A 26,860-nucleotide genomic window follows, 5' to 3' on the forward strand; every position below is an offset into this window, starting at 1 on the left:
GAGGAGAGGAGAGGAGAGGAGAGGAGAGGAGAGGAGAGGAGAGGAGAGGGGAGGAGAGGAGAGGAGAGGGGAGGAGAGGGGAGGAGAGGGGAGGGGAGGAGAGCTGTAAGCTGCAGTGGATAGCTGAGAGTGCACAGCCAGGGGAAAACAGTAAACGATAAGATCCTAAACCAGAGCTTGTGTTTTTGAGCCTGAATGCCTGAAAACAGCAGCTGACGCCAACTTAAAGTAAAATTCCTGCAAACTGAAGCCTCTGAGAAACAGAATAATTGGATAACTATTCCTTACGGCAATCAAAGATGTTGTTCTCCAATAGTTGCACAACTTAACCAATAATACAGTTTTGTGTACATGAATGTTATGCAACAATTCTGCACAATTTTCTGCTGATTTCTCTACAGATAAAAGCTTCATGTGACTTGGCTCAGACAAAATACACTGCTCTTGTCAGGCAAAGCACTCACAAACCATTCAGTGTTAAGTGCCATGCAAGCATTTCTTTAGTGATAAGGTTCAAAACTGCAATTCAAGACATATAGACTTTGCTGGATGTGGGATGTTTTGCAAAGAAACTCAATTTAACATTAACAGCACAAACCTGATGGTTTATGAGGAACCATTCCAAGCAGAGGTATATTTACAGTTGGATCAGCCATGATGCCTTTATCCAAAGAGCGCAAGGACAGGAATTCGTAGAAGTACTCAGCCTATGACAAAATACATCAGAGATTGCTATGTATTTTAACTGCATTCATGTAAGCAACTGTAATGTAAGCAAACTAGTATAAGCTACAGCAAAAAATTACTGCTTTTTATTATGCCATTCACTGGATTAATTTCCATTACTTCCCTGATCACTTACTTACCAAAGCATAATTTTGGGATAATTTCTTCTTATTTCAGGAATTGTAGGTGACCATACAGTAAACACCATATTTGTGTAATAGGAAGAAAAAAACCCATGCATACAGTGAACTGAGGTTATATAGAGAATATGTTTTTTACAGCCTACACTTTTTATCTGACCATGAAAAAAAATTATGAACAGTGAACTAATTTTTATAGCTGCTTTTCTGGGCAGAACTGACTGGTGAGCCTGGAAAATTTGCCTGCACCATGAACACACCTTAAAGGACACGTCCACAAGCATGATGCGACTGTGGCGTGAGAATATCCAAACTTGCCTTTTGAGGATCTGCACAGCACAGTGCATTGCTCTGGGGGAACAGCGATGAATGCAATGTTACAGGAGTGCCATGCTGGGACACACACGTTGCTTACAGCTACAACACTGCCTGGTTCAGTCTCAGCTCTTTGAGTTGTTCCAGGGGTGGAGCTGAGATCTCTCCCACAGAGCAGGCTGTGTGTCACTCAATATTAAACCTAACATACGTGATTTCTTTTGGCTATCCCCAAAAGGTGTTGGCATGATGGAAAGCTACTTCCCACCACCTTCATATTACTACCTATACGCACCTGTGCAATTGAACAAATTGTAGCCCTTGCCACTTCCTTCCATGGAAGCTCAGCCTCTCTGTTGAGTCATCTGCTCAGCATTTCTTCATATTTGATGCAAAGTGGGAATCCTCTTGTCTAATGCCATGTGCCTGCAGCATACATAGATGCACACACCACGTACATCTGAGATACATGCATCTCAGCAAGCCACTGCTGTTAATGGACATGGGCACTCCTAAGGTACAGCTGCAGGTGCACTGAGCAAGAGGAAATGAACCATTTCCCTAAAGTCTGGTTTCTCATTTACCCTGAAACATGGAAAGGTAATTTTATCTGCTGCTCTCAGAAAAGCAGTTGAGGCCTTAGAATGGGCAGAGGTAAAAATACATTCTCATACAGCAACTCATTGACAGCATATGGTATTGTTAAGCCTGCTTTTTAGCTACAATTGCAAAGAGAGATTAAAGCTAAAGTTCTATGAGAACTTTGAGCTAATAAATGGCGGTTAGTTTATGTCTGTGAGATGGCAGTCAATGTCCTTAGCTAGAAGATTGTAATTTTTCTCTCATAACCAGTTTTCCTGTCTTACTGTCATGAGACCAGTGAACAGCCCCAAAGATAATTAAGGGTCTGGACACCTGATGTATGGAAGAGGCTGAGAGATCTGGGACCATTCAGCCTGGGGAGGAGAAATATCAGGTGGATCTAATCCATCCATAGCAGTACAGATGGAAGCAGGTTCTTCTCAGTGGTGCTCAGTGATGGGACAGCAGGCAATGGGCTCATTTGAACATCAGGAAACACTTTGTGTTACCTTAGGGTGATTGAACACTGTCATGTGTTTCTCAGACAGGCTGTAGAGACTCTCTGTGGAGATATCTGAAACCCAACTGATCTGGTCCTGGGTATCCTGCTCTAGGCAGCTTGAGCAGGAGGACAGGCTGCTTGGTCTCAAGATCTCATTTCAGATCAGCCTGAGCCTTTCTGTGATTCAGTACTAACTTGAGCAGAAGCTCTAACAGCACGTGAGAGACCAGAGCCCTATAGCTCCTGGTGCCACCAGCAAGGCTTTCCAAAAATGGATAGAAAGGTTGTTGTGGAATTCCTCATCAGGCCTGGCAGCACGTCCACTTACTCTGTGGAGACAGCAAAGTGACCCCAGCTTGTGGGGCTGTGCTCTGCCCAAAGGTTATTATGTAGGCATGGAAGCCTCAGAGGAGGCTTCACCAAACAACAGCAGAGAAGGAAGCCGTGGAAGTTGTTGAGGGTGGCTTAAACACATGAAGCATATGTGGGAGGGAGACGGGACATGGAGAGAAGCAGTAAAATAGGAGATGAAAATTGAAGTCATTCAAAAGGCTGCTTTTAATTAAAGAATTTTTTTCCAATACAATACACCATGCCAAAATATGAAAACAAGCCATAAAGTCTTAGATTGTGAACATTTTTGTTTTCAAATAAAACTTCGGTTCAGAAAAATAATTATATGTCTCCACACATCTATGGAATACTACAGTGACTGAGTCAATGCTGCACTGTCTGTTTCTCATTGGTTAGCTTTGATGTTTGGTTGTATCTAAACCAGGTCATAATGGGCTGGGATATTAAAACATTATGTTCTTACTATTCTAGTAAACAACAACTGGTAACTAAACCAAATAGCTCCGTTCCCATATTTTCATTCTAGCCACGCTGCTGTAGCAGGTCAATTTGTGAGCCAAAGCCCTGATGTGTAAAGAATGGACTGGAATTTTATTTTCTGTAATTAAATGATGCCTAAGGACAAAGACAAAAAGAAAGTTAGGAGTGGGAAAGGCAACCAATTGTGCCATGAGTCACAACCATTACTGCTTTTCAAGGAAGGAATTCTTCTAACCAGGACAGAGGTGCAGCAGAGATTAACGCCCAAGGCAGGAGGTAAGTCCTGCTCACACACTAAAAAGATGGGAAGAGATGTTGCACAAGCAATGGGCTTCTCAGTAGGAAAACCAGTCTGAATTAGGGAAGCATACCTGCTCTTTCTGTGCATCTGCTTAGTTTACAAAATCTGACCTTCTTGGCATGGTGTTATCAAAAAAATTACGGAACAGTGCAAGTAGACCCAGCTAGCACGATTTTGAAGTTATGAAACCATGTGCTACAGAGTGCATTTGCAAATCACATTTGCTGGACTAGTTTGGTCAAATTTTAAGTTAAAAAATACTACACAAAATCAGTCTAGAGAGGCTGCACAATGAAGGAGAGTAGTTCAGCTCCTCAAATCTGTCAATCTGAGGTTTGTCTGCCATAAATCCTACCAGTTTGGAAGCAATCTGTCTTGACACAATCTCCATATCCAGTCTCCAGTATTGTCCTGGTGTAATTTGAGTTGATTGCCAATTAACCTGCATTAATCAGCATGACTGAAAAGCAAACAACACATCCTCAGTAAATATTTACCATGCTTCAGCATAGCATGAAATTTAATCATGATGTTTAATTGAAGAGATAGGCCTGTGCAATTAAAATCTGAACATTTGGGTACTGCATAGTGACTACCACAATTCATACTGTTAGCGGTCATTGTGAGTGACCTGGTAGTGCAAACAAAACTCCCTTGGATATTGCTGAGAGATAATGGGAAAAGAACCACAATCTAGAATCTGTTTTCCTTCATAGAAACATTCTCGTGACTTTGTGTCTGAAGCCTGTCTATGTACTGTCTGGCATTTGAGGGACAAAATCGGGTACTGAGGCTAAACCATAAAGAAATGGTTAAAAGAGGTGATAGAGGAAACTGGGTTTCCAATAAAGGGTTGATCTTTGACACGAGTGGAAGAGATTTTGGCTTCAGCATGCACCCGAAGAAGTATACTTCTTCCCTATGTGTGAACACTTTGTATGGGGACCCTTAGAAAGGGAGGGAAGTGCTCTGCAGACCCTACGTGTGCCGTCTGGTGACTTGGTGCCTCCAGAAGCAGGAGCCCCACATGGCCACCCCACAACCACTCCCCATGTGGGCAAAACCCTCAGCAAAGGGAGGAAATTTCATTTTAGGCAAATAATTCCAAAGTCAGGATTAACTTTTATGGACTTTCAGTGGACGCTTTCTTTAAATCAGAGGAATCTAAAAGGTAATAAAAATAATGAAGCCCTCTAACAAGTATTGTAGTGAACATCTGTCGGCACTTTGGTTTTACACTTTAAATTCCTACAGAACTCATTTCTTCAGGGCAAGATCTACTGCATTATAATTTTCTCATCACTTAAATGCCATGTTGTGCCTACTTTGTTTTTGTTTCATATTTAATCAAAGCATTTGCAGGAATGTGCTTTATGTTTTCTTCATTTTACATGAAAGCTGGAGGATTAGAAGTAATGGTTATACATTAAAGTGAAGCAGAGTAGCTTAAACTGCTGTATGTCTCAGCTCAAGAACCTAATGAAATCTGCAGCCTTTCAAACAAAGAAAATAAAAGGTGTGTTAGCTTTGCAAGTAGAGGTAAGAAATGAACCATACTTCCTTCTCATTATTTTAAAGAGATTGTTGCTGGCATTCCATTCTGCTGTCAATTAAATTGCAAACATGCCCTAATGACTATTTTCTTCATTTCAGAGAAGAAACTCATCAAAAGAAGTTCCTTCTTATCCCTGATCCATAGATATTTCTGACTATGCACATCTTAGAAGATTCTAGCATGCATTATACATAGCAGATGCTCACAGCTGCGTATGCCATATATAAAATAACAAAGTGAGGCAATGTATGAGTTTGCTAGGTGTTTACAGCATGGACCATTGCATCTCCAAGATAGTAACTGCATTAGGTCAGAGAAGTGTATCTTCTGTGTTCCAAGATGAAACATGAAGCAAATGAGATGAATTTCAGCCGAGAAGAGGCTCTAGCTGTACTGTGCATATGGGGCTATTGAAGGAGTTTGGCCACAGTTATGAGTATGTCAGCAGCACATTTTGTTATTGCAGTGCAGTCTAGACACTGCTGTAATGAACAACATAATGATCCTCCTTAGACAGCAAATAAACTGTCTGCTTACAAGGTTTTGTTTTTCTGCCAGAGGAGGCAGCTTGACTTTACCTGCTTGTCCCCTCCTGGAAGGTGGAACTGAAGCAGTAGGATTAACAAAAAGAGAGATACACACACACACAAAAGGAAAAATAGAGATGGCTTTGTTTTTCTAAAGAAGTACCCAAATTAGAATTCGATGAAATATCTCAAAGAAAAGTACAGTGTGTTACAGTGTTAATTACACACTGATGTACTGAAATGCACAGCTCTGCAGAGTCTCTTACACTGTCTTTATTCATGTTAATAAAACTGGACGACTGAGGAAAGTCTGTGCATGAGGACAAAGACTTTTTTAACCATGGAGTGAACCCCTACATGCAACTTGTAACAACAATCACTTGTGGTTGTAATGGTTTTATATTTCGTAAGAAGAATGGTTCAAAATTAGTGGAGTCACCATCACTGAAGCTGTTTAAGGAAAGGGTAGATGCAGTACTTAGGGACATGGTTTAGTGGTCAATACTGGTGGTAGATAGACAGTTAGACCAGATGATCTTAGAGGTCTTTTCCAACCTCTGTTATACTATGATTCTAAAACCTCTCCGATTTTGTCCATGGAATATTTAACTGGTGCTTAATGTCTTCTGTGGCACATCATTGTGGATGGCAGATCAGACCCTTCAATAGGATGATTTAGAAAGCTGGGAAATAAATGTTACCTGATCATTACCAAAAGGAGCTCCAAAGTTTGGAAGATGGCATCATGGGGTTTCAAGATTACTCTGTACAGAAGAGATTGACAGAAATCTTTGCAAAACGTATTAGCCGGTCCTCCAAAAAATGAGGCAAGAATTTCTTCAAAGTGAAGTAATATGAAGTGAGGCAACAAAGTAACAGATTGAGATTATGTTTAGCAATTAGGCTTCTGGCAGTTGTCTAGTCTTTGGATGATATGGAAAACGGAAGAGTACTTGGTCATTCTGAGCTGATACTTCCTCTTGTTACACTCTGAGCTCTGGAAGTTCTCTAGCATGTGAAGAGCTCATTGAAAACCCACCTGAGACTGGAATTTGACTTGGTAGAAAGGGTGGGCTTCTAGAGGGACACCAGTGAAAAAGAAAAAGCCCAAATACCTCAGGAGGTCATTAACTTTGAAACTCATCTTATCATGTAGCAAAAGCAGGCTGCCTGAGACACGTTGCCAAAGAAATGGCAATTACTCCCATCCCAGAATCATAGAATAGGATATTCTGAGTTGAAGGGCCCCACAAGGATCACTGAGTCCAGGACCACCCAATCATATTTCTGTCTGTCAACCCATTGCTAGTCTGCTAATGAAATACAGCATTGGTGCAGGTGGGAGCCAACCCACTGATGCAGGATCAGCAAGGGGCTGAGGCTTGGAGTGCAGGGTCATGCTCCCTAGGGCTGGCATCTCAGAAAGCAGCACGTGGACAAACAGATTCAATTCCAAGCAATTCCCAGGTAAGTACAAGTAAGCTGCTGCAAAGGCATGTAGAATGTAGTTCTTAAAAAACAAAGTCACTGACAGCTATTCAATGCAGGAAGATCAGGTCTTACTCCTCCTCCATCTTGCTTTACTCAGAAGCAAATGAGAACATCTTTGGTTTTCTCTTTTAATAGGTTTCCCATAACACATCTTACTCCTGCTTCTCTACTTACTTTCTAAACAATTAAAAGAGACAAAGGCTGTGGTTTTGATAAATATGTACAGCTAACTGCATCTTGAAAGTCTTTAGCAAGGAATGAGCAGCATGAACCAGGCTGGAATGCATACATATGCCCTTCAAATTGTTTCCTACCATATCTTATGGATGAAAATAAAATCTCTCTTCACTGGGGGAGAGAAGCTAGCAGTGCACAGAAAGAAGAATTAGTAATTAGAGCTCAGATTTAAAAAACGATGCATAACCCTGCATCATGTTCAAATGTTTGAGGACACACTTTGCTCCAGAATCCAGAGAATCTGTAATAATTCTTCTTATGAAAAGTTATTTCTTCCTTTGGCATAATAAGGGCTAATTCATTCTTTAGTCACCAGGCAAAAGATCAGTGCTGTACCTATAAGGGATTTTATGACCAGAGATATTCAAAATGCCAATTTCCTAGTGCTAATGAAAAAGGGGGGAATTAGGAGATTTTTGCTGCTCCTTTGAGGAAAAAAAAAGTGAAGCACATATATATATATATATCTGTACATGTTATCTATACAAGCCTGCTGTTTAAACCTGTGACACATCTGCACAGCACTATCTACACTGAGAATAAACTGTGAGGTTATTTTCTTCCCCCCCACAGCTTGAAAGAGAAATGAGAACTTGGGCTGGCTGGTCCTGGGGCTGCATTTCTACATAGATTACAGAGAGTTTGCAGTTTCAAACTCTAGATAGATTTATTTGTAACTAATAAATTAGCCTCATTCCTTTCAGATAATGTAAAATAATTTCAATAAAACCTCAACAATTAGGGAAATGATTGCACTAACAAGTAACAATTTAGACTAGTTTTGATGGAGATCTGAGCAAATGCTACATTTAATTAAACAGAATCTTTTCTAAAAGCACAAATGTAAACCTTAGAGATGGTGGCTCACCCGATGTGATGAGAGAAAGTTCACAGTTGGAGAATAGGCTAATCCACCCCTTGCACAGTGGTAAACATGGATAATGCACACAGATTCATTCTGGCCAGGCTTCAAACTCCCAACTCTTTGTTCTTAAGCCTCCCAGGACAGCTTTGAAGTGGAGGATAAAGCTCCTCTGGCACACCATTACCAAAGAACAATCTTCTGATTATGATCTCATGAAAGTGTAATCAATAACTTACACAAGTTAAAAGCGTGGCAAACAGCAAAGGTCACGTAATTGGACCTTTATTGAGTCCATGTGTTTCAGTCTTGGCTTTAACTGGCACTCCTGTATCGTAAGTATCTCTTTCCAAAACATAAGCAATGATCTGTCTTGAAAATTATGAAATCTCACAGCAGCTTCTGTCAGACTGGAGTCCTTCCAAGGTCTCAGGGGTGATGCTTCCACTTGCATAAGTCTCAGAGAAATGAAGCTTTCAGCACCTCTGTAAGTGAGGCTTTCTTCGTTGACTGCTCAGTAGATAATGGCCTTCGCTTGTATTCCAAGCAAGTGTGTAAAAGTTAGAGTGAATATGTTTTGAAAAAAAAAAAAAAACAGCTCTTTTCAGACTTCTTGTTAGAAATACTCCCCTGGCACTCCGCTTTTAATGTCTTCGGCATGGGTTTTAAATGCCTCTTTGTGAATATTCAGTTTGCTCTTATTCGCCAAAGGAAATTCTAGATACTACCATCAAGGAACTAAGTTAAATATTTAAATGATCAATATATGAAAAACAAACAAATGAAATCCCACGTGTGTTTCATAGGATCACAGAATGGCTTGGGTTGGAAGGGACCCCAACGATCATCACGTTCCAACCCCCTGCCTCAGGCAGGGCCACCAACCTCCAGATCTGGTACCAGACCAGGCTGCCTAGGGCCCCATCCAATCTGGTCTTGAACACCTCCAGGGATGGAGCATCCACAACCTTGCTGGGCTGTCTGTGCCAAGCACCTTACCACTCTCTGTGAAGAATTTTCCCCTGACATCCATTTGCTGTGTACCTGAGATGAAAATGATTTGCTTATTGAGATAAGACCTCAGTCTGTGGACATACATTAGTGTAATATTTCCAGTTACCACACAGGCCCTCATATAGTTACAGCCTCTATAATCACACTTGGAGTTCATCAATGCAAGATGAGCTTAACTTCACCATAAGGCAGGGAAGTATTGCCTTACCCCAGTTTCTGGTCAGGAGCAGAACATTTCTGCACACAACTTTTCTGTCTTTACAACTATTACATAGGCAGAGTCTGTGTCTGTACAGCTCCCAGCTGAAGGCGGGGCTGCCATGATCAGGGCAGTCCTTCACTTAGGAATACAAAAAAACTGGGAGGAGTGATATCAGTTGGAATGAAGTTGAGCTCCTGGACAAACCCTTCACATAAACTTGAAGGAATGATCCCTACTCCAAAGCACATGATGTTCATTTTGTGAAAGCAACATCCTACTAGGTGTTCTCACTCTGAATGACGTGACCTATAAACGCAGCATAAATCCTGACAGCGAGGGCCAGCAGCTGGGAGCTCACTGGAAGAACGCTTTGCAGAGGCCCCAGCCCTGTTTTTTGTTAGAGAAAAAGCTATTGGGACAGTTCAGCTGAAAAACCAAAGGGAATTCAGTGGCATCAGAAATCTGTACTTTGCTTTGAGGTAACTCCCTGCATCTGGGATTGAAGAGTTTCCTTGAGATTGAGAGCTGCAGCTCATTCCTTGGCAGACAGTTATGGTGAATCTGGTCTGCTGCTGCAGGCTGAGGCAAACTGTCCTTTTTGTCACTCAGTAACTTTTGTTGCTCCCTGATATGCTGACAGACCATCACTTCTGCCAGAGTCAGAGGCTGTTGGAGGCTCTCCAGATCCATCCGGACAGCCTTAATTGACTGAATGAAGTGGGAGGCTCTGGGCTGAGTGTGGTCCAAGTGCTTTCAGGAACACCAGGGTAGAACAATGTGCTGCAAATGCTGTTGAGCTGTGAGGTCTGTTCTCCAAATCTGTACTATGCTGCTGTGGCCCTGCCCACCTCACATTTGACCGTTGGCTGAGCTGCCCAAGATGGACAAGGTGACAATCAATCACTACTTTTTGTAAGGTTAGTCTTCAGCCAGACCAACTTCCTTCCTGAGTAGCCACATTTGTGCTGGCATGAGAAGAATGGGTTGGGATGGGATGGGATGGGACGGGATGGCATGGCATGGCATGGCATGGCATGGCATGGCATGGGATAGGATGGGATGGGATGGCATGGGATAAGATGGGATGGGATGGGATGGGATGGGATGGGATGGGATGGGATGGGATGGGATGGGAAGAAAAAAGTTGTCAGCTGATGGCATGGCTGAAACCACAGTGGAACCATGCTGGAAGGGAGGCAAAATGTTCCCTTATCAAATGTTCTTATCAAAACTCAGATTTCTTAATCCTAGAAAGTGAGAGAATCAAAGCTGAGAACCATGAGCTAGAAGGTTTCTCCAATCCAGTGCTGAAATCAACAGAACATGCACAAAAAAGACATGCACATTCCCAGAGGTATTGAGGTACAACAAAAACATGAACAATCCATGCATATGATTCTGCCTTCAGAAATATGAACTTGTTGCTGTTCACTGAGGTTGTACACTGGGAACAGTTCGAGTTGACTCACGTTTATCTAAATTTAAGGCAGTGCTTATTAACAGGGTTCTTTGGAGTAGCAGCACTAGATTCCAAAGGTGTTCCCAAAACGTGGTCTTGGAGCTGTACTCTGTGTGGAACACAGCACACCCCTCAGCAAAGTGACAAACAGATTGGGTTGTTGGAGAACAGAGTGGAACAGAGTGGTCCATGCTGGACCAGGTGATCACGAGGGTATGTCAGCTGCCAGGTGTGCTGAACCAGAGGCTTTCATGATGGCACAGGCTGTAATCTCTCTCAGCTGAAGATGGTGCTGCGTCGGCACAGAGCCTCGGGCGGTGCGCGCAGCATAGAGGCTCCCTCATGCGGATCTGCCGGCAAAGGCTGGGCAGCCTTTGGAAATGTGGCTCATTCCGTCAGCCGGGGACATCAGGATGCTGACGCGCAGCAAGGCGTGCAGCTGTGAGCTGTACAGTCCAGGATACACAGAGATCTGGGGGAAATATGTTTGTCCATAAGGGCCAACTGCCTTAATTTAAGAGCTTGCTGCTGTACCTTTCAGTTGTGCCTAGCTGACAGAGGGGCTATGAGTTAGAGGTGGCAGAAAGGGGAATGCCACAGTTTGCTGACCCACAAGAGTTGTCAGAGAGGTTTTTAGGGAACTGTATATGGAAGAAAACTCTCAAACCCGAACCACACTGATCATATGCAAATACCCATCCTCATTTCCACAAGCAGATTTTTAAATCAGTAGAAACCTGTTCATGGGAAAAGGCTAAATTATTTGTAGGCTATTAGTATACTTTAAAAGACAACACGTGAGCAATGCACTTCAAAAGAAGGCGCATTTTCCATGTTATACTGAAAGACATGTTTAGTCAATAACTGGGTTTTCAATGGGTAGTTCATACACACTTTAATCCAAGGCTTTTTCCTTTTACAAAGGAATGTCTTCAAATATTTTCTATGCATTGAGTGTCAGCAGCTCATCTTGTGCTTACCAGAAGCGTCACTTGGATTTTTCCATAGGAACTAATGTAGGCACAACATTACTTGATCTTTCCAGCTTATCTTTGTGTCTGTAATAAGAGATGAAAGCAAGCTTCACCTAAACATCTCTTTGCTGCTTGACTATCATCACAGTAGTACTTGTGCATTTAAAATAAAATGTCCTGTGAATGTGTCCTACCACTTTCACAGAAGGGTAATGGTTGTCCCTATCATTCACAAATCTCACTTTCTGCTTCCCACTGCTCATGAGCCTACTGGCCTGGGGCTTTGACTGGGTATACCCCATCCCTGCTCTAAGCCAAGAAGGAAAGAAAGACCTTTCTGCAGTTACTGTGTCCTTGTGGACAGCAACAGGGAACAATTAAAAAGCCAGAGACAGAAATTTCTTTTGGAGCTGCTGGGGATGAGGAGAGGTAGGGAAACAGATTTCATGAGAACTTGCAGAGCTTCAGGCTCTATGCCTCCAGGTAACTGTGTACTCAGCCAGCAAACTCTAGGATTCCTCATCTCGTTAAATATTTTCCCATTAACCTAACTGAATGAACTTACACTAATTAATTATGCTTTACAGGATGAGAAAACCTCACTTTTGGATGAATAAAGCTCTTACATAAGCAAGTTAAATACTTAGAAATGTTTTAAACATTGCAACTCCACTGTGAGGTCTCAATTCCTCTACAAGCAAATCACAGGAACAGCAGCAGCATGGCACCGACTATGCAAACGATAAAGTTCACCTGACTGCAAATGTTTGACAGCACAGTTTAAAAGGGCCCTTTAAGTAAAGAGAATATGCACATTGGCATGACCCAAACCTGAGCTCTTATCAGTGGGCAGAGTAACGTGCAGATTTTGTCCCATTAAAAGAAGGCAGTTGTTACATTGAGTTAAAGAGCAAAGCTGTGGTGGCTCCTGATGGGCCTCTGGTTTCTGCCTGGAGAGGGACAGTGTGAGCATTTCCACCCATACCCACTGCCAGCACATTGCAGCTGTATGGGAGAAATGCACTGGGTCATAGTAATGCGTTGGGCCATATACTTTCAGCTGTGCTCCCTTGTCAATACAGAAATCTCATTTGGTCGATTCAATCTGAATAGATTTTCCAGTGCAAAGATGAAAGAAAAGAGAAAAAAGAATACACAAAATAAATACATTTTAAAAACCAACCAAGATAATGATCAATGTGTCCAGCTAAGTGAAGTATTTCCTAGCACTCAGTACGGCTGTGAATGTCATCTCTTGCTTGTGACTACAGGCCCAGATATCTGCATTTTGCCTCCCCCTCCTCTAGGACAGATGCCAGAGGTCTGTTGTCCCTGAAGACAGGGGTCCCTGCCTTGAGTCTCTCAGACATGGAGCTGTTGTTGTACTGCATTGTACTCAATGTATGTGTGACTTCATAGGGAAAAAATAAATTTGGTTCAACCTGCTCACTCCATGGACTGTATTTCAGCAATTCAATTTATTTCCCAGAATCTCTGCAAGAAAGAGAACTGGCTAAGGCTCAAACCTGGAAAAATGAAAGCAGTGTTTACTGAAGTTTAAAGGAACAGACTGAAGGTGGTAGTTGTGCTGAAGCTGCTCAGTGGAGGTGATTATTTGCCTATGTGGTTTTTAGTCTCAAATTCCCATTGACTATATCAATATTCACACATTTACAAGTTCAGAGTGAGTAAATAATATTTTGGTAGAGCCTATCTCCTCCTGCTCATCAAAAGGTTGTGATCTCACCGTGCCTTCCTCATGCTCTTAGGAAAAAAAAAACACGTTTGTTATGGCAGCATTGATAGCCCTGAACTGGTTCTGATGGCCAGGATGGCCTAAGATCTGCTGCCTCTCCATAGCAGCCGTCATTGCAAGGGCTGCCTCTGCTGCTCTGCTACTGGGATCTCTGCTTGGGTGCCCAGAGCTGGTGACAGGTCTTCTCATTAGTGAGCTGCTGTTTGGGAAATTTGTTTTCCCTGGTGCTGGGCCAAAACCTGCAGCTGAGAGATCGCCAGGTTTGATGTCAGGCATATTTATTTCCCTTAGCATCAGTTGGGTTTTGCTAGCTGTTTACCCAGACTAAGGGGTAACTTCAGAGGATTTGTGGGACCAGTTCTGAAAGCAATGTTTGGTCTCCAAGTTATTGATGGAGGTAGTTGGCAGTGATGGCAGCAAGTACTGGAGCGGCTGGAAGGTAATTGCCTACTTCTCCTTGTATGGCAAAGAAGCTGGATTCCATCGGCTGGTTACAAAACAAAGCACACTTTCATACATAGGTGGGGAAAAAAAAAAATAAATCAGGGTTTTTCTTGTTTGGTTGAAACAAATCCATCTCAAATCTCTGTAAGCCTTTACTAAGGCATTTCTATCCCACAAGTTTCTCTTCTCCAAGTCAGACAGACTTGTCAGGCCAACTCCTCCTCAGCATTTCTGTACAGCTGAATGGTCTCCTATGGATGGACTTTGAATGAGCAAATACTATGGTAGATTTCAGGTATCACAGACCCATAAAGGCTTCTCAGTGCCACCATACAACAGGATTACTGTCTTTGCTACATTTATAACAATTTGCTGAGTCAGACTTTGGTTTGCTGCTGTGATTGTACAAGCCAGTCTCGGATTTGTGATAGAGCCCAGATTGTTTTGTGTTAACAGTGAGAGAAGTTTATCTTGACTTTAGGAAGACTTTCAAAACAGTTTCTTCCAAAGCCTTCACAGAAAAAAAGTGAGAAAGTGGAACTGATGTTAAGTGGATGGTGAGGGGGGCTGCTCTTTGCCTAGATTTTGATGGGCTGTGATTAACAACGTAAAGTTCAACTGGAGACCAGTCAGTAGTGGTATACCTCAGAGGTTCACACCAGTTCTCACACTGTTTAGCATCTTCATTAGTAACCAGGATGTTGTGACAGAGTATGTCCTCGGCAAGTCTGCAGGTGATACATAACCAGGAGGGTACACTGGAGAATTGTGTTCCATTCAGAGAGATCTCACCAGGCTGCAGAAATGGGCTGACAGGAACCTTCTGAAGTTCATCCAGTAAAAGTACAGAAAATGCATGAGAGGAGGAACAACCCCATGCATCAGTAGGCACTGGGGGCTCCCCAGTTACAAAACAGATGGTAGAAGGAGATGGGGGTGCTGATGGACACCAAGATGACCACGAGCCAACAACATATCAGTGTGGCAAAGAAGGCCAACACCTCCTGGGCTGCATTAGGAAGAACACTGCCAGCAAGCTGGGGGGTGATTCTTCTCCTCTGTCCTGTCTTGATGAGATGCTTCTGGAGCACTGGGTCCCAGTCTGGTCTATCCAGTAAAAGACAGGCATGGATGTACTGGAGGGAGTCCAGCAGAGGGGCACAAAGTATGGATGCCTGACAGAATTTTGAAGGCTCGTCTGGTTTTGTCTATTTTAGCTCTTCTCACAAAAGCATAAAGAAAGAAGTTAATCTTCTGCAGGTTCTTCTACACTCCAAAGGCTCTCATTAGAGATCTGTAGGGCCAGTGTCACAGCCAGATGCCTATAGGACTGCCAGTTCACACAGACCAGCTGCCAGGATACCACCTATGGGGAAAATGCTCTGACCTCAATGCATGCACGCTCTCTGAAACTGCTCTACACAATTGGCTCAGCTCAAATTGTTACAGATAGACCAGATGCTTTTTGGGCATAGGTCTGAACAACATTTTATATGAGAAGATCCAGTCTTTCATTACAGTATTACATGCATTTTATTGCAATCACAGTTTATTATAACCAATGTCAGTCTCTGTCAACCAAACAGCAGGGAAAAAATGTGAACTTTACCACATACTCAGCAGCTTTTCCAAAATACGACTGATTTTGTGTTTCTTCAACTACCTTTCAATTAAAAACAAACAAACAAACAAAAAAACTATTTACACAACAGAAATACCAATAAAACTATCTTCCCATATCCCCATACAGCTACTGAACTTTATACACATCATTCACTACAAAGAACACTGTATGTTTTGTTATGGAAAGAACAAGAATTTCAGTGCAACTGACATTGCTGTTGTTCTTCACTGTGCATTTTGGGTGACTGAATTTTCCACTACGTTTGGGTTGCATTATGATGCAGTAAGGAGTTTGGCCGCAAATAAACAGTTACAGTTCCCTGAACCTTAAAAAGGAAACAAACAAACAAAGAACTAAACAGAAAACTCATATGGTTTAACAGCAAAATAAAACATAAGCAAAATATCATGTTTTAGAAAGCAGATGAAAACGAAAAGAAAAAAAAGGAGATAAAGAAAGAACAAAACTCGGCAAGCTAAATGTAAAGCTGCAACAAGATAAATAATGATTTGTGGTAGATTTTCTTGAAAGTTGTCAAAATGTTAGTACATTTTTCATTAAATTCTTCAGAGCAGGCAGCTGTCAAGTGAGTGGAAAACGTGTAGAAAAAGACAGGAAAGCACAAAAAAAAGCCGAATAAATGTTCTGCATATATATTTATGAATAAAAGCGTGGTAAATTGCTACATCAGAGCTTTGCTTTATGAAGCTTAAGGAGATGTTTCAAACTGACGCTTCTTGGTGTTAAGGGAGAAGGAGGGGAATAGTAACCAAATGCATGAACCTGATAGTGTATCCAAAGGGTTTTGAGGTACTCAATACCATACTGCAGAAATCCCAGCTGTGGGGATAAAACTTACTCAACCAGCCTTGGTATCAGAGGAACGTGGCAGGAATCATGCCAATTTCTGCATAATGCTCCAATGAGGACTTGGAAAGCTAAGTCTGAAATCCTTCCTGAAGGAAAGCAGACACAGAGCTAAAAGCGACATCCAGAGAAGACACAGCAAAGCATTTTCAGGCACCTGTCAGAGCTCACCAAGTAGATAAAGATGACCTGGTCGGTGGTGCCCAGCTGAGTTTCTAGAGTGCTTACAGTGTCTCAGACCAAAGCCCCCAGAACGTATCACGAGATAAGGAGGTCCACTGGTGGGTTTGTAACTGGTGACAGCCGTCCAGTTCTAGAAATGCTTCGTGAGTCATCAGCACTTGTAGTGAAAAGAGTTGACTAAGGCATTTTCAAGAAAGCTGCACTGTTCAAATTACTGATAACAATTGTAGAACAGGGGATTTATTATGAGTTGGCAAAGTTTCCTAATATTAGGCAGCTCAACAGCTAAAGCCGTCTGTGAAGAGGTTATTTTGATATCCAATGGCAGGTTGGTAGGATCATAGGTGAGAATCAGTGTTGATAAATAAGAAGTGACACACAGAGGGAAAGAAAATGCGAAACATAATGAGGTATTTTAAATCAACTACTAGTATTACTCAGGAAGGAATGCCCTGATGATCATGGCTGATTCCTTGGCAGTATGGTCAAAAGGGGAAATGGACTATGAGCATCTTTTAGGAATGCTCTAGAAAACAAAATGGTAAACATTACTATGCTTTTACAAGCCTAGCGTGCTCACGACATGAATACTGAATTTAAGTCTGAGAAGCCTTCCTCAAAAAAATGAAGGTGATACAGAAATCTGACTAGGGAAGATTCAGAGAAGGGAAAGAAAAAGAGGCAGAGGAATGGAGAGATCTGTAAAACAAAAGACTGTGTTTGGGACACCTCAGGTGGGCACTGGGAAGCCTTTGAGACACTTCGGACAGATTACTGCATTCAAAGCAAAAAGAAAAGCAATGTTTCACATAGCACATACAAAGTTGCACAGGTCGTTTGTTTCCATGTCCATCTCCTCCCAGACAAGCCACAGTACGGTAGGTACAAAACCCTACACCTAAACCTGCCTCCAGTTTCCACGCTGAAGGTTCTTCCTGTATTCCTTTCCATATTTCCAGCCACAGGATGGATGGCTTTGGACATCCACTTCCCAAAACACAACCTTTTAAAAATTAACTTAGTCATCACATTGTGGATAACATCCACTCCACGTTGTGTTCATTCTGTAAGACTGTGATGAATGAATGACCCAGGAGAGAGCAGTATCAGCCAGAAAACATGAGGAAGCTGATCTTGATGTTGCCTTTGTGGTATCATTTTGTGAGGAATGTTCACATAGTCTAAAAACTAAAATGTTTCTTCAAAAAGTATAAAACAAGTATGCAGAATGTAAGAGAAGACTCCTTGGGTGGATCAGAAAACACAATTTCCAAAAAGATGTTAGTAACGTGGGGAGACAAATTCGAACCACTTCACAACTATAGCCTTGCAGCTTGGGGTGTCCTGTTAGTTCCAGTGCCTTTCAACTGTTATGTTGTACGTTGCAACAACTACTGTAAAAGTAGTGAAAAAAATTTATTTCTTCAGCTTTTTGTTAAAAATATAGCAGAATATTTATAGAAAGGACAAACAATGAAAATCTTGAAGAATGGTTTATTTAACACAGCACTAGACTGCTGCGTAAAGAGAATAATTGTGTAGTTTACACATATAGCATGTAAATTACTATGGAAACCAGATGTCACTTACACGACAAGGTGCCTTGTAACTCATCTCTGCTGAGCAATAAATTCCCCTTTTACTTCTTGGCAAAACTCTGAGAAACGTTCCTGCTGTTTTCTATCAACAGATACAACAGATGGCTGGCACATGCCTGCTTTGCTAAGTGAAGTGGGATCTCTACAGCATTACTTTGATCCCTGGTGGCATGTCTACAACACTGAGATGCAAAATACCACAGCTGAACAGAATCTAAATATTAAAGGTTTGGAGCGTTGCACTCGGTACGTGAGCCCCCTGTCTGAAAATCATGCTCACAGTGTGTAAACATCTTCACATTCCACATTGGAATTTTAGTACAGAGGTCAGAAAACAAAGTATTTCCTCTGTTTGGTGACATGAAACCGCAGTGAAGGTACTACTGTAAGTCCCAGGAGTGCAGGTTTACATGATTGCTTTGACCCAATTTCCAGAACAGCCCTACTTTTATTAGGAAAATAAATGAATTGTGAGTATTACACATTTTCTAAGCTGAAAAGGATCACTGGAATCAGTGGGTATGAATAAGATTTTTATGAAAAGTTTGGCAGTCACTCTGAAAAAAGCTTCCTTTGAAGAAATGTATGTTTTGAAATCCACCATTCTTTGTTTTCTTTTCGTTTACCAAGCAAATAATAATATTTGAAGGAAGCAAAGTTTTGTAACACTGCTGCCTTAGAATCTGCGGTTTATTAGCTTTCCTTAGGACAGGGAAAAAAAACTCCTGGCATTGTTGGGGTTCCATCTGATCTTCATGGTCAGGCTGTGACTCAGTAAAATAAGGTAATTTCAGAGATGCCATGGAGCCACTTGGAGTTGATGATCATATTGCTGAGACCAGCCCTGGCCTTCAAGAGCTGGAATTTCCTAACTTTCCTGCGCTCCACTTCAAAATACAGAAATGCTGAAGAATATACTCATAGAATCATAGAATGGCCTGGGTTGAAAAGGACCACAATGATCATTGAGTTTCAACCCCCTGCTGTGTGCAGGGTCACCAACCACCAGACCAGGCTGCCCAGAGCCACATCCAGCCTGGCCTTGAATGCCTCCAGGGATGGGGCATCCACAACCTCCTTGGGCAACCTGTTCCAGTGCCTCACCACCACCCTCTGGATGAAAAACTTCCTCCTAATATCCAAACTAAACCTCCCCTGTCTTAGTTTAAAACCATTTTCTCTTGTCCTATCACTATCCACCCTCATAAACAGCTGTTCCCTCTCCTGTTCATATGCTCCCTCCAAGTACTGGAAGGCCACAATGAGGTCTCCTGAGAGATACTGATGATATCTATCATCCCTCCCTAAGAGGTGGGCATCTCTTCACTTTGCTCATTGCTATCAGTAACTTTTTGCTCAAAAGTGACCCAGCCTTTCCCACAGGGACAGGTTCCCCTTATCTCTTGTTGTCTGTGCTTTGTTGGCCAGAGGTGCTCCCAGGCTGAAAGCATTTCTTTGGCACTCAATCCCTTGTGGACACATGCATACCTCCTCTCTGAGGGCAGGACCACTGCTGCCCCACCACAAGAAGCATGCATCCAGCACCACGTAGTTCACATGTGAAAACACAAAATGCGTAAGAAGGTAACGAACCCATTCTATGGTATTCTTGGCTCCTCATAACCTGCAGCTTATCTTGACTTCACCAGAAAAAACAGGGATTCAGCATCTGGAGACACATTCTGCTTGTTTGTTGGCTTATTTCTCCCTAATATCACCTAATATTTAATTAGGACTAATGAACTAAGAACTAAAGGCAACTGATGATTTACTTTGATAAACATTTTCTAATGAAAACAGCTTGAACTCTTTATAATACAGGTTTTCCACTTCAGCGTACAGAATCCAGCCCTGAACATGTTACATTCAGCATATGTTTCTGAACTGGAATATGGACATATACAGCAGTGCAAGACAGAGGAGTACTGTCGCTCTCTGGGTTGGATTATTTACCAACCTACAATTTACACTGCTATTTACCCCAGGAGCAGGACAGTGCAACCTGCCCACAGGACATTTACACCTGCTTTGCACAGGTGCAGGCAGGGACACGAGGCAGGAGGGGTTCAGCCCCACACAGATGGAGCAGCCACTGCTGGCTGCCACCCACCTGCCCCTGCATTGTTGGTATTAGAGCTGGGAACTGGGTCATGGCATAGACATAATTGCTTTTTTTCATCACTGTGAGGGCAGTGAGGCACTGACACAGGCTGCACAGAGAAGCTGTGGATGCCCCATCCCTGGTGGTGTACGAGGACAGGTTGGATGGGGCTCTGGGCAGCCTGAGCTGGTGGGTGGCAACAGTGACCATGGCAAGGGGTTGGAAGTGGGTGGGCTTTAAGGTTCCTTCTAACTGAAGCCATTCTGTGATTCCTATATGCACTCAGAAGTCTGCTATCTGCAGACCCAACAGGGCTCTGGCTATTGATAGAGGACATAGTGCATACAAGGGCTACTCTGAAAGAAATGTCTATTTTGTTATGTTGGCCCATTATATCAGAGGTGGATGTTGGTGGTATGTCAGTAGAGGCTGAACCTTCCCACCAATATCCCGTTACATGTTGTTGCTGTGTGACAGATGGCAGCAGAGGGGCACTCTGACACAGTGGTGTCTGACATGGAAATGTGGATGAAACAAAGGTGTGTCACTGAACTCTTCCGTGCAGAAAAAAATGGCACTCACTGACATTCACTGACATTTGCTGAACGTTCATGGAGACCAAGCAGTGGATGTGCACACAGTGAAGCAGTGGGCAGTGCATTTCAGCAGTGACTACAGCCACAGTGGAGCACTGCCGATTTTTACAAGCGTGGCATGCAGTCTCTTGCTCATCTCTGGCAAAAATGCACAGCTAATGGTGGTGACTATGCTGAAAAACAATGTTCCAAAGCTGAGAATTTGCTCTATCAAATAGCATTATTGTGCTCTTTGTACTTGTTGTAATTTCCATAGAATTTAATAGGAGGCATTACTTTTGGAGTAACCTACTGTTGCCAGCCCCAAAAGCCGTGGAGCCCTAAAGAGATATCTTCAAATCTCCCATGGCACTGAGAGGTCAGTAGGACACAAGATACATGACTCTCAGAAGAAAGGGTTTCAGTTCTACCAAATAGAAAATAAATGTACGCCAGGTAATGGCTGCTTTACAGGAAGCAGTGTAGTACTTTGGTACCTTGTATGTCTTTATTCTGTCAAAGACTACTTCTACTTTTGCTTTTCCTTTCTCTTCCTGCCCTCTCACCTTGTCTTCTCTTTCTCCCATCCTCTCCCAGATCCCAGACAGAAGTGTTCCACCAGGGTAAGGTGGCACTTTCCTGAATGCTGGGGAACATCTCAGTACCTTTATACTTAAACACTAAACAACACAGAAATAAAACCTGTCAGCACCTACAGTCTCATTTCTTCTTTTTACTAAATACTGGAAATTCTGGAGAAATTATATTCTTTTTGCCACAAGGAATTGCTATCCTGTTCTACTTGCAAGACTGCTGTGGGCACTTTCCAACTAAGATGCATAGAACTGGCATGCTGATGAATGGTTTTGCCCTATGGGCTGCAAAAACACTCATGTTTTCTATTGTCCCTTCTCATCAGGTACAGGTTCAGGCGGCACGGGGACAATGATGATCTGCTTTTCACGGAGGATCAGGAGAACTGCAGGTAACAGGCAACTGTACTTGAATGTGTCTAAGAGACTGCAAAATCCAACAGGTTTGTGCTGCCAAAAATAGGTGATTTCTCTGGGGCGTGAAGTCCATCCTTTCTAACCCAACTCCTCAAACACTCGCAGGCTGGAGCTCCTTTCCTAGCTCAGTCTGAAATCCTGCTCTTCACCTGCAGAGGTGTTTAAACACCCACAGCCATAGGACCGGAGTGCAAAAGTTTGTAGTGAGTATACACACAAATGGACTTGTAAAAATGGGATTATAAACTCTGCAATGCAAAGTCTCTCAATTTTAACATTTCTGAGATCCATAAATATCCACAAGACATCATGCTGTTGTAGGAATGGAGTTGTCAGTGATGTTACTTTAACCATGTACACGTTTGCTTGCTAACTATCTTTGTTCCCATGTGAACACCTTAATTCAGCAGAGAGAAGGAGGGCTGGTTGATCAGCTTTGCCACAGCTCAAAGAGGTTTCTCCCCACGGGCTGCAGAAGGAGAACACATCCCTGCACTCTCTCAGCCCACATCCCTTTGCAGTAAGGGCAGAGCCATGTCTCTCCCTCCCAGGCTGTCTGCAGGTGACCCAATAGGGAACAGAGTGAGGGGAGGGAAAGGAGGAATGGTGTCATGCTCACATCTCAACCTCCTTCCCAAAAAGAGGTATTTTTCTCGTGACTGAGAAAAATACAGAGCGGGAAACATAATCCTGAAATGCACAGATTATTTCTGTGATGTAAATCTCAGACCCTGGGGTGCAAACTTGTTCTTTCTGCATAGCCAGACGGAGCTCCTACAACTTCAAGCAATTCCCTCAGCCTCAATGATGCCACTCCGTGGTCCCCTCCTTTTCTACAACATGGGGTGAAGCACTTCCAGAACTGACAACCAAACCCCAACGGCCTCACACAGCACGGCAGAGCCAAGCAGGTCCGTCACCAGGAGGGGTTCTTTCACACAGCCAGAAACACAGCCATGTTGGTGAAGCTGCCATAGGCTGAATTGCACGTTCAGGTGTCACTGACTGTTTGAAGATACACACAGTTTTATCTTTACCCAGCTCTAATACATGGTATGTAATAAAATACAGCATCAGTGTCCAGCCTTGTAAAAAACAATCATTTTACCCATGAGATTTTCTGTACCCGTGCTAACCTAGGCTCACATTCCAGCTTTACACGAAGGCTGCCAGCAGCCCAGCTACCTGCGTGCGCTCATGCAAACACACCGCGCGCCCCTCGCTTTTTCAACAAAAGAATCCGCACGCAGATGCGTGGCTCTAAGCACACAGTTTCGCGACGAAAACCGGCACGTTGAGGGTTACCTCTACTTACCGGCACCCCCGGCTCGGTGCACACCGTGAGCGAGCGGAGAGCGGCGGACGGCCCGCGCTGAGCGCCCGCACGCCTACGGAAGGTGCCCACACCCGCCCCGCGGGTACAGCCGCTCCGAGGCCGTTCCCCCTTCGCAGCGCCCCGTCGGGCCGCACCGCCCGGCCCCGGGCTCTTCGCCGGAGGTGCTCTCGCCCGCACCTACCCGTCCGGTAGCTTGCCAGCTGAAGTTCATGGCGTGGATGCCGACGGGGATGGCCGGCATCCTCTGCTGTGCTTTCCTGAAGTCGTGAGTGAACGGGGCCATCTTCCCCTCGGACACGATCAGGATGTCCTCCTCGAAGCCTGCGGAGGGCAGAGGATGCGATGCGCGACGCTGGCACGGCTGCGGGAGCCCCACCGCCCTTCTTTCCTCCCTCTCGCCCGCTTACCGATGAGGACTCGGGCTTGCTGCGCGTCGATCCACAGGTAGAGCGTGTCGGGCTGCCGCGCCGCGGCCCGCACCCCGCACAGGCTGAGCGCCCCGCACAGCAGCGCCGCACACAGCCGCCCCGCCGCGGCCATGCTCCGCGCCCGCCGCTGCCGCCCCGCTCCCGGCCCCGGCCCTCGCCGCTCCGCCGCCTCTGCCGCTGCGCGCCACCACCCGCGGGAGGGCGGGGACGGGCGGGGCGGGGCGGGGACCTCGCCCGCGGGAGCGCTCCGTCTGTATTCTTTCCTAAGAAAGTTTTCTGTTTGTTTGTTTGCTTGTTTTCTCAATGCTGAAGCCAGCCGGGATGGATAAATTCTGAATGAACCCGAGTATCCCCGCGTGGCGCTCCGGCAGGAGCCGCGCCAGCTCACACGTGTGGAAACGATTGCGGCCGAGTCCTTACTTCTGTTCTATTTTATTTTATTTTAGCTGAGCTGCTAACAGGACCCGCGGCTCAGCACACGAGAAACACACACATTTCCCTAAGGCGTGCACGCATCGCAGTATGCCGGAATCACAGAATGACCCGGGTTGGAAGGGACCTCAAGGATCATGAATATGCAACTACCCGCCACATGCAGGGCCACCAACCTTCACATTTAATACTAGACCAGGCTACCCAGGGCCCCATCCAACCTGGCCTTGAACACCGAGGAAAGTGGGAATCCACAACCTCTCTGGGCAGCCTTTTCCAGCACGCGTACATACTACACAAACTTGCACACAGGAGAATAGGGCACCGCTCCGGATTGCAAAACTACTCCCGTGCTCCACCGCCCTGCTCGCCCCAGTGACCGCTCCCGGCTCCCGGCGGCTCCCGGGACGAGGCTGCCCCCTGGCGGCCGCCATCCCCCTCCGAGCCGCTTCTACGCGGCCCCCCGATGCTCTTGCCGCTGCCCTTCCTTGCGGCGGCACAATAACGTCCTTTGATGAAGCGCATTGTCAGCTAGCAGAAGAGCAGAAGTGAGGAAGTTTGTACCTTAGAAATGGCAAAGGACATTGAGTGCTGACAGTGATTCATAGAATCACAGAATGGCTTGGGTTAGAAGGGACCTTAAAGCCCACCCAGTTCTATCCCCACTGCAGTGGGCTGGTTGCCGCCCACCAGCTCAACCTGCCCATCTTGGTCTTGAACACCTCCAGAGATGGGGCACCTACAGCTTCTTCTGATCCTCCCCCTCTACTCTGCCCTGGTAAGACCTCATCTGGAGTACTGCGTCCAGTTCTGGGCTCCCCAGTACAAAAAAGACAGGGATCTCTTGGAAAGAGTCCAGCGGAGGGCCACGAAGATGGTGAAGGGCCTGGAGCATCTCCCCTATGAGGAAAGGCTGAGTGAACTGGGTCTGTTCAGCCTTGAGAAAAGAAGGCTGAGAGGGGACCTGATCCAGGTCTATAAATATCTAAGGTGTGGGGGGCAGAATGGTGAGGCCAGACTGTTTTCAGTGGTGAGTGGAGACAGGACAAGGGGAAACAGCTGGAAACTGCAGCATAGGAAGTTCTGCACAAATGTGCGCAAGAACTTCTTTACAGTGAGGTGACGGAGCACTGGAACAGGCTGCACAGGGAGGTGGTGGAGTCTCCTTCTCTGGAGATGTTCAAGACCTGCCTGGATGCCTACCTGTGCGACCTGCTGTAGGGAACCTGCTTTGGCAGGGGGTTGGACTCAATGATCTCTGGAGGTCCCTTCCAACCCCTACAATTCTGTGATTCTGTGATTCTGTGATTCTTTGAGCATACTGTGCCAGTGCCTCATCGCCCTCTGAGTAAAGAATTTCTTCCTAACATTTAACCTAATTCATCCTTTGCAAATTATTATTGTGTTGCACTGAAGTGGAAAAAAAGTCTGTTTTATGCAAGTTGAATACTTGCATACATGAACTTACGACATCGGCTTCAGACAGTTGAATATCTACATATACTGGAGGAGATAGTGGGCAGATGCGATAATTATTGATCTCTGAAAATGAACAGAATGTGTGAGAGCTGCATGATTTGTGGCTGAATGTAGCTGCCCCACGGGCTCCAATGCTCATCTCCTACACAGGAGAGTAAGAGCTCAGGTTTTGCAGCCCTGACATTGTGCAAGTTTCATTGGTCTGTGACTTACTTAGCAAGAAAGCTTTACTGCTTGTAAAGTCAAGGTTAAAACTAATCACATTGTTAATATTTCTCAGAGATAGAATCAAAAAGCATACTGAAAGCTTGTAGGAGCATTCTCAGAAAACTGTAGCTGATGTCTCAAAAGTCTGTCACCTTAATATGGCCTTGGGAGCAGAATACAATTTACATTGTCCACCCGAGATAAGGAAGGACAGATGTGGGGGGGTTACAGATGCCACAGCCTCAAATCGTGCCTTGCACATGGTAAAGAATGTGTGAACAGCAAAGTAGGAAAAAATCACCTTAAGCCATACATTTTCCTCTGGCATCAAACAGCACAAGAGCAGGAAATGATCCCAAAATCAGGTGGTTTTCAAACCATTTTGGGCAGCGCAAAGGGAAGGGCTGCACAGCTGCAGCCACATCTCTGTCATACCTTCCACACAGTGCAAGGCAGCAGGGCAGCCAGCAGCAGGGCCTTGGCACAGAGCTGCAACAGCACACAGGCCAGGTGTGGGGATGCCATCCAGGCCAGGCAGTGGTAAAGCCAGCATTGCCAAATGGGCAGCCCTGCCTGTCTTGCTGCTCATCCTGTTAACACAGGATGCAGATGCTGCTGAGACCACATCCCAGGCACCGCCCAACTAAGCCAGAGTGGCAGACATGGAACATGAAGCAGGGCTATCTGTGTCCTGGGTTTGTGTGGGTTTTGGGTGGTTCATATGACAGTGGGAGAGCTGCTGATGTCTCTGCTCTTCCTTTCCTGTCATATCATTTTTTCTTCTTTTTTTTTTTTTTTTTTTTTTTTTTTTTCCTGTAACTCTGCAGTGCAAAGAATCCAGCTGCCTTTATCCTTGCAGCAAAACCTCTCAGGTTCCTTAGTTTTGCTGCTTTCCCCACTGTGCAGCCAGAAGGATGAGAACGCATGACTGAGATATTTTCAAGGATTGTTTTCTAGGACTTCCAGTCAAGATCCATGTGCTGAAGTAGATCTGGAGCCCACAGCACATGGAGCTGTTGGAGAGGGTTCAGAGAAGGACCATGAAGATGATCAGAGGGCTGGAGCACCTCTCTTATCAAGAAAGGCTGAGGGTGCTGGG

General features: G+C 44.4%; 1 protein-coding gene across 1 annotated transcript in view; it reads right to left on the reverse strand.

The window, feature by feature from the left end:
- Positions 1-23,755, reverse strand: part of WIF1 (WNT inhibitory factor 1) — a 41,750-nt gene extending 17,995 nt beyond the window's left edge. The window contains exons 1-3 of the mRNA XM_042872956.1: positions 23,623-23,755; positions 23,397-23,536; positions 599-707 (exon numbers count right to left, since the gene is read on the reverse strand). Of these exons, the coding sequence (XP_042728890.1) occupies positions 599-707; positions 23,397-23,536; positions 23,623-23,755 (382 nt within the window). The remainder of the gene's footprint in view (positions 1-598; positions 708-23,396; positions 23,537-23,622) is intronic.
- Positions 23,756-26,860: the final 3,105 nt, after the last annotated feature.

Source organism: Lagopus leucura, unplaced genomic scaffold (genome assembly GCF_019238085.1).
Source record: "Lagopus leucura isolate 7727_CA_CO unplaced genomic scaffold, USGS_WTPT01 Super-Scaffold_100008, whole genome shotgun sequence".
Taxonomy (NCBI): domain Eukaryota; kingdom Metazoa; phylum Chordata; class Aves; order Galliformes; family Phasianidae; genus Lagopus; species Lagopus leucura.